At 41.0% G+C, this 10,000-nt stretch overlaps 1 protein-coding gene across 1 annotated transcript in view; it reads left to right on the top strand.

The window, feature by feature from the left end:
• LOC115115063 (piezo-type mechanosensitive ion channel component 2-like) overlaps positions 1–10,000 on the top strand; it is a 321,930-nt gene that overhangs the window by 176,621 nt on the left and 135,309 nt on the right. The window contains exon 29 of the mRNA XM_065013810.1: positions 8,978–9,221. Coding sequence (XP_064869882.1) covers positions 8,978–9,221 — 244 coding nt within the window. The remainder of the gene's footprint in view (positions 1–8,977; positions 9,222–10,000) is intronic.

Genomic DNA, 10,000 nt, shown 5'->3' with positions numbered 1-10,000 from the left:
AAACCTTCTCCAACCTATCTCCTGATTCTGCCTTCTCAACCCTCCTCTCCTCCCTTTCTGCATCCTTTGACTCTCTATGTCCCCTATCCTCCAGGCCGGCTCGGTTCTCCCCTCCCGCTCCGTGGCTCGACGACTCATTGCGAGCTCACAGAACAGGGCTCCGGGCAGCCGAGCGGAAATGGAGGAAAACTCGCCTCCCTGCGGACCTGACATCCTTTCACTCCCTCCTCTCTACATTTTCCTCTTCTCTCTCTGCTGCTAAAGCCACTTTCTACCACTCTAAATTCCAAGCATCTGCCTCTAACCCTAGGAAGCTCTTTGCAACCTTCTCCTCCCTCCTGAATCCTCCTCCCCTCCCCCTCCTCCCTCTCTGCAGATGACTTCGTCAACCATTTTGAAAAGAAGGTCGACGACATCCGATCCTCGTTTGCTAAGTCAAACGACACCGCTGGTTCTGCTCACACTGCCCTACCCTGTGCTCTGACCTCTTTCTCCCCTCTCTCTCCAGATGAAATCTCGCGTCTTGTGACGGCCGGCCGCCCAACAACCTGCCCACTTGACCCTATCCCCTCCTCTCTTCTCCAGACCATTTCCAGAGACCTTCTCCCTTACCTCACCTCGCTCATCAACTCATCCCTGACCGCTGGCTACGTCCCTTCCGTCTTCAAGAGAGCGAGAGTTGCACCCCTTCTGAAAAAACCTACACTCGATCCCTCCGATGTCAACAACTACAGACCAGTATCCCTTCTTTCTTTTCTCTCCAAAACTCTTGAACGTGCCGTCCTTGGCCAGCTCTCCCGCTATCTCTCTCAGAATGACCTTCTTGATCCAAATCAGTCAGGTTTCAAGACTAGTCATTCAACTGAGACTGCTCTTCTCTGTATCACGGAGGCGCTCCGCACTGCTAAAGCTAACTCTCTCTCTCCTCTGCTCTCATCCTTCTAGACCTATCGGCTGCCTTCGATACTGTGAACCATCAGATCCTCCTCTCCACCCTCTCCGAGTTGGGCATCTCCGGCGCGGCCCACGCTTGATTGCGTCCTACCTGACAGGTCGCTCCTACCAGGTGGCGTGGCGAGAACCGTCTCCACACCACGTGCTCTCACCACTGGTGTCCCCCAGGGCTCTGTTCTAGGCCCTCTCCTATTCTCGCTATACACCAAGTCACTTGGCTCTGTCATAACCTCACATGGTCTCTCCTATCATTGCTATGCAGACGACACACAATTAATCTTCTCCTTTCCCCCTTCTGATGACCAGGTGGCGAATCGCATCTCTGCATGTCTGGCAGACATATCAGTGTGGATGACGGATCACCACCTCAAGCTGAACCTCGGCAAGACGGAGCTGCTCTTCCTCCCGGGGAAGGACTGCCCGTTCCATGATCTCGCCATTACGGTTGACAACTCCATTGTGTCCTCCTCCCAGAGCGCTAAGAACCTTGGCGTGATCCTGGACAACACCCTGTCGTTCTCAACTAACATCAAGGCGGTGGCCCGTTCCTGTAGGTTCATGCTCTACAACATCCGCAGAGTACGACCCTGCCTCACACAGGAAGCGGCGCAGGTCCTAATCCAGGCACTTGTCATCTCCCGTCTGGATTACTGCAACTCGCTGTTGGCTGGGCTCCCTGCCTGTGCCATTAAACCCCTACAACTCATCCAGAACGCCGCAGCCCGTCTGGTGTTCAACCTCCCCAAGTTCTCTCACGTCACCCCGCTCCTCCGCTCTCTCCACTGGCTTCCAGTTGAAGCTCGCATCCGCTACAAGACCATGGTGCTTGCCTACGGAGCTGTGAGGGGAACGGCACCTCAGTACCTCCAGGCTCTGATCAGGCCCTACACCCAAACAAGGGCACTGCGTTCATCCACCTCTGGCCTGCTCGCCTCCCTACCACTGAGGAAGTACAGTTCCCGCTCAGCCCAGTCAAAACTGTTCGCTGCTCTGGCCCCCCAATGGTGGAACAAACTCCCTCACGACGCCAGGACAGCGGAGTCAATCACCACCTTCCGGAGACACCTGAAACCCCACCTCTTTAAGGAATACCTAGGATAGGATAAAGTAATCCCTCTCACCCCCCCTTAAAAGATTTAGATGCACTACTGTTCCACTGGATGTCATAAGGTGAATGCACCAATTTGTAAGTCGCTCTGGATAAGAGCGTCTGCTAAATGACTTAAATGTTAAATGATCTATCCATCCATCCACTCATCTATCCATCCATCCATCCATCCATCCACTCATCTATCCATCCATCCATCCACTCATCCATCCATCCATCCATCCATCCATCCATCCATCCATCCATCCATCCACTCATCCATCCACTCATCCATCCATCCACTCATCCATCCATCCACTCATCCATCCATCCATCCATCCATCCACTCATCTATCCATCCATTCACTCATCCATCCACTCATCCATCCACTCATCCATCCATCCATCCACTCATCCATCCATCCATCCATCCAAAAGTAGTGCAATTTGGGATGCAGATACACTGAACAAAAAATATAAACGCAACGTGACAAGTGTAGGTCCCATGTTTCATGAGCTGAAATAAAAGATCCCAGCCATTTGTCATGCGCACAAAAAGCTTATTTCTCTCAAATGTTGTGCACAAATTTGTTTACATCCCTGCTCGTGAGCAGTTCTCCTTTGCCAAGATAATCCATCTACCTGACAGGTGTGGCATATCAAGAAGCTGATTGAACAGCATGATCATAACACACCTTGTGCTGGGGACAATAAAAGGCCACTCTAAAATGTGCCGTTTTGTCACACAACACAATGCCACCGATGTCTCAAGTTTTGAGGGAGCGTGCAATTGGCATGAATGTCCACCAGAACTGTTGCCAGAGAAGTGAATGTTCAGTTCTCTAACATAAGCCGCCACCTCAAATGGGTCGGCAGCGTAGCCTAGTGGTTAGAGCGTTGGACTAGGAACCGAAAGGTTGCAAGATTGAATCCCTGAGATGACAAGGTACACATCTGTTGTTCTGCCCCCGAACTGTTCCTAGGCTGTCATTGAAAATAATGATTAACTGACTTGCCTAGTTAAATAAAGGAAACATTTAGAAAATGTGGTATTAGAGAATTTGGCAGTACGTCCAACCGGCCTCACAACCACAGGCCACGTGTCACCACGCCAGCCCAGGACCTCCACTTCCTGCTTCTTCACCTGAGGGATTGTCTGAGACCAGCCACCCGGACAGCGGATGAAACTGAGGAGTATTTCTGTCTGTAATTAAGGCCTTTTGTGGGGAAAAAAACTCATTCTGATTGGCTGGGCCTTGCTCCCCAGTGGGTGGGGAGTAGAGTACAATCACAGCAAATGTATTTATAAAGCCCTTCTTACATCAGCTGATATATCAAAGTGCTGTACAGAAACCCATCCTAAACCCCCAAACAGCAAGCAATGCAGATTTAGAAGCACAGTGGCTAGGAAAAAACTCCCTAGAAAGGCAGGAACCTAGGAAGAAACCTAGAGAGGAACCAGGCTATGAGGGGTGGCCAGTCCTCTTCTGGCTGTGCCGGGTGGAGATTATAACAGAACATGGCCAAGATGTTCAAATGTTCAGAAATGACCAGCATGGTCAAATAATAATAATCACAGTGAACAGGTCAGGGTTCCATGAAACTGGATCAGCAGCACGGCCAGGTGGACTGGGGACAACAAAGATTCATCGTGCCAGGTAGTCCTGAGGCGTGGTCCTAGGGCTCAGGTCCTCCGAGAGAAGAGAGAGAGAGAGAGAAAGAGAGAATTAGAGAGAGGATACTTAAATTCACACAGGACACCAGATACGACAGGAGAAGTACTCTAGATATAACAGACATAACAGATATAACAGACTAACTCTAGCCCCCCCCCAAACCTGAACATACCTGAACTGGATCCAGTTATCACAAGGCCCTCTCTCTCTCTGTCTCTGTCTCTCTCTGTCTCTCTCTCTCTCTCTCTGTCTCTCTCTCTCTCTCTCTCTCTCTCTCTCTCTCTCTCTCTCTCTCTCTCTCTCTCTCAGTAGAGTACATACCCGTACTGATAGACATGGACTGAGTTATTACAAAGCCCTCTCTTTCTCTCGCTCGCTCTCACTCTCTCTCTCAGTAGAGTACATACCTGTCAACTCCATATATTATATAATCAACCATAATTTCCATGTATTGATCGATCACAATCAGACTCTTACTGTAAGCCTCACTGTTATTGATCTAGTTAAAATTATGTGATTGATGGATGTATTTACAGATTATATTACAGAGCAACCACAAACATTGTTTAGACTTTTCCTGTGCACTCAACATGATGCTTTTTCCTACTGTAGATCAATGACCTAAAGATATATCTCATATGATTACAGACAAGGGGTATTCCCATTTAGGTAAAGTGGTCAGGGAAAAGGGGATGAGGTTTGAACCTTGGTCTGTGCATTACACTGAGCTAAAGCCTTGAACACATTGAACACATTGAACACATTAAACACATTAAACACATTGAACACATTGAACACATTAAACACATTAAACACATTGAACACATTGAACACATTGAACACATTGAACACATTGAACACATTGAACACATTAAACACATTGAACACATTGAACACATTAAACACATTGAACACATTGAACACATTGAACACATTAAACACATTGAACACATTGAACACATTGAACCCATTGAACACATTGAACCCATTAAACACATTGAACACATTGAACACATTGAACACATTGAACACATTGAACACATTGAACACATTGAACACATTGAACACATTGAACACATTGAACACATTGAACACGGTAAACACATTGAACACATTAAACACATTGAACACATTGAACACATTAAACACATTGAACACATTGAACACATTGAACACATTGAACACATTGAACACGGTAAACCCATTAAACACGGTAAACCCATTAAACCCATTAAACACATTGAACCCATTGAACACATTAAACCCATTAAACCCATTAAACACATTGAACACATTGAACACATTGAACACATTAAACACATTAAACACATTAAACACATTGAACACGGTAAACACATTAAACACATTGAACACGGTAAACACATTGAACACATTAAACACATTGAACACATTGAACACATTAAACACATTGGACACATTGAACACATTGAACACATTGAACACATTGAACACATTAAACACATTAAACATTAAACACATTAAACACATTAAACACATTGAACACATTGAACACATTGAACAGGGTAAACCCATTAAACACGGTAAACCCATTAAACCCATTCAACACATTGAACACATTGAACACATTGAACACGGTAAACACATTAAACACGGTAAACCCATTAAACCCATTAAACACATTGAACACATTGAACACATTGAACACGGTAAACCCATTAAACACGGTAAACCAATGAAACCCATTAAACACATTGAACACATTAAACACATTAAACACATTAAACCCATTAAACACATTGAACACGGTAAACACATTGAACACGGTAAACCCATTAAACACGGTAAACCCATTAAACACATTAAACACATTAAACACATTAAACACATTGAACACGGTAAACCCATTAAACACGGTAAACCCATTAAACACATTGAACACATTGAACACATTGAACACGGTAAACACATTAAACACATTGAACACATTGAACACAGTAAACACATTAAACACGGTAAACCCATTAAACCCATTAAACACATTGAACACATTGAACACGGTAAACACATTAAACACGGTAAACCCATTAAACACATTGAACACATTGAACACATTGAACACGGTAAACCCATTAAACACGGTAAACCCATTAAACCCATTAAACACATTGAACACATTAAACACATTAAACACATTAAACACATTGAACACATTGAACACATTGAACACGGTAAACCCATTAAACACGGTAAACCCATTAAACCCATTAAACACATTGAACACATTGAACACATTAAACACATTAAACACATTAAACACATTGAACACGGTAAACCCATTAAACACGGTAAACCCATTAAACCCATTGAACACATTAAACCCATTAAACACATTGAACACATTGAACACATTGAACACATTAAACACATTAAACACATTAAACACATTAAAGACATTGAACACGGTAAACACATTGAACACATTAAACACATTGAACACATTAAACACATTAAACACATTGGACACATTAAACCCATTAAACACATTGAACACATTAAACACATTAAACACATTAAACACATTGGACACATTAAACCCATTAAACACATTAAACACATTGAACACATTAAACCCATTAAACACATTGAACACAGTAAACACATTAAACACGGTAAATCCATTAAACCCATTAAACACATTGAACACATTGAACACATTGAACACGGTAAACACATTAAACACGGTAAACCCATTAAACCCATTAAACACATTGAACACATTGAACACATTGAACACGGTAAACCCATTAAACACGGTAAACCCATTAAACCCATTAAACACATTGAACACATTAAACACATTAAACACATTAAACACATTAAACACATTGAACACATTGAACACGGTAAACCCATTAAACACGGTAAACCCATTAAACCCATTAAACACATTGAACACATTGAACACATTAAACACATTAAACACATTAAACACATTAAACACATTGAACACGGTAAACCCATTAAACACGGTAAACCCATTAAACCCATTAAACCCATTGAACACATTAAACCCATTAAACACATTGAACACATTGAACACATTGAACACATTGAACACATTAAACACATTAAACACATTAAACACATTGAACACGGTAAACACATTGAACACATTAAACACATTGAACACATTAAACACATTAAACACATTGGACACATTAAACCCATTAAACACATTGAACACATTGAACACATTAAACACATTAAACACATTAAACACATTAAACACATTAAACACCTTGGACACATTAAACACATTAAACCCATTAAACACATTGAACACATTAAACCCATTAAACACATTAAACCCATTAAACACATTAAACACATTAAACACATTAAACACATTAAACACATTGAACACATTGAACACATTGAACACATTAAACACATTGAACACATTGAACACATTAAACACATAAAATACATTGAACACATTGAACACATTGAACACATTAAACACATTAAACACATTGAACACATTGAACACATTGAACACATTGAACACATTAAACACATTAAACACATTGAACACATTAAACACATTGAACACATTGAACACATTAAACACATTAAACACATTGAACACATTGAACACGGTAAACACATTAAACACATTGAACACATTGAACACATTAAACACATTGAACACATTGAACACATTGAACACATTGAACACATTGAACACATTAAACACATTGAATACATTAAACACATTGAACACATTGAACACATTGAACACATTAAACACATTGAACACATTGAACACATTGAACACGGTAATCCCATTAAACACATTAAACACATTAAACACATTGAACACATTGAACACATTGAACACATTAAACACATTAAACACATTGGACACATTAAACACATTGAACACATTGAACACATTGAACACATTGAACACATTGAACACATTAGACACATTGAACACATTGAACACATTGAACACATTGAACACATTGAACACATTAAACACATTGAACACATTGAACACATTGGACACATTGAACACATTGAACACATTAAACACATTGGACACATTAAACACATTGGACACATTGAACACATTGAACACATTAAACACATTGAACACATTGAACACATTGAACACATTGAACACATTGAACACATTAGACACATTGAACACATTGAACACATTAAACACATTGGACACATTGAACACATTGAACACATTAAACACATTGAACACATTGAACACATTGAACACATTGAACACATTGAACACATTGAACACATTGAACACATTAAACACATTGAACACATTGAACACATTGAACACATTGAACACATTGAACACATTGAACACATTGGACACATTGAACACATTGAACACATTGAACACATTGAACACATTGAACACATTGGACACATTGAACACATTGAACACATTGAACACATTAAATATATTAAACACATTGAACACATTGAACACATTAAACACATTAAACACATTAAACACATTAAACACATTGAACACATTAAACACATTGGACACATTGAACACATTGAACACATTGAACACATTGAACACATTAAACACATTGAACACATTGAACACATTGAACACATTAAACACATTAAACACATTGAACACATTGAACACATTGAACACATTGAACACATTAAACACATTGGACACATTGAACACATTGAACACATTGAACACATTGAACACATTGAACACATTAAACACATTGAACACATTGAACACATTGAACACATTGAACACATTGAACACATTAAACACATTGGACACATTGAACACATTGAACACATTGAACACATTAAACACATTAAACACATTAAACACATTGAACACATTGAACACATTAAACACATTGGACACATTGAACACATTGAACACATTGAACACATTAAACACATTGAACACATTGAACACATTGAACACATTGAACACATTAAACACATTAAACACATTGGACACATTGAACACATTGAACACATTAAACACATTGAACACATTGAACACATTGAACACATTGAACACATTAAACACATTAAACACATTGAACACATTGAACACATTGAACACATTGAACACATTGAACACATTAAACACATTAAACACATTAAACACATTGAACACGGTAAACACATTGAACACGGTAAACACATTTAACTTGGCCCTTGTGTCTTTTTTCCCCCTTCTCTCCGGTCCTTTTACCAGATCCTACCTGGACATGCTGAAGGTGATTATGTTCAGCTACCTGTTCTGGTTCGTCCTCACCATCATCTTCATCACCGGCACCACACGTATCAGCCTCTTCTGTTTGGGCTATCTGGTGGGATGTTTCTACTTCCTGCTGTTCGGCGGGGAGCTGCTGCTCAAGCCAATCAAAAAGATCCTCCACTACTGGGACTTCCTGATCGCCTATAACGTGTTTGTGATCACCATGAAGAATATCCTGTCTGTGAGTAGGACCATGGTTATGAGCAGTTTATAGAAGGTTTTATATATCGTTCTTAAGTGTTCATATGCACTACATACTGTAGATGCTTTACAATCATAAGCAAAGTCATGTTACATAAAGGGGTCCTTCCATCCGGTGTTTGCCTTTTGACCACCGTGATTCACCCTGTAGATCTGATTCACCCTGTAGATCTGATTCACCCTGTAGATCAGATTCACCCTGTAGATCTGATTCACGACTGTAGATCTGATTCACCCTGTAGATCTGATTCACGACTGTAGATCTGATTCACCCTGTAGATCTGATTCACCCTGTAGATCTGATTCACCCTGTAGATTTGATTCACCCCGTAGATCAGATTCACCCCGTAGATCAGATTCACCCCGTAGATCTGATTCACCCCGTAGATCTGATTCACCCTGTAGATCTGATTCACCCTGTAGATCTGATTCACGACTGTAGATCTGATTCACGACTGTAGATCTGATTCACCCTGTAGATCTGATTCACCCTGTAGATCTGATTCACGACTGTAGATCTGATTCACGACTGTAGATCTGATTCACCCTGTAGATCTGATTCACCCTGTAGATCAGATTCACCCTGTAGATCTGATTCACCCTGTAGATCTGATTAACCCTGTAGATCTGAATCACGACTGTAGATCTGATTCACCCTGTAGTTCTGATTCACCCTGTAGATCAGATTCACCCTGTAGATCTGATTCACGACTGTAGATCTGATTCACCCTGTAGATCTGATTCACGACTGTAGATCTG

The sequence above is a fragment of the Oncorhynchus nerka genome, linkage group LG9b, assembly GCF_034236695.1.
Source record: "Oncorhynchus nerka isolate Pitt River linkage group LG9b, Oner_Uvic_2.0, whole genome shotgun sequence".
Classification (NCBI taxonomy): domain Eukaryota; kingdom Metazoa; phylum Chordata; class Actinopteri; order Salmoniformes; family Salmonidae; genus Oncorhynchus; species Oncorhynchus nerka.
This window is presented reverse-complemented; position numbering and strand designations above follow the sequence as displayed.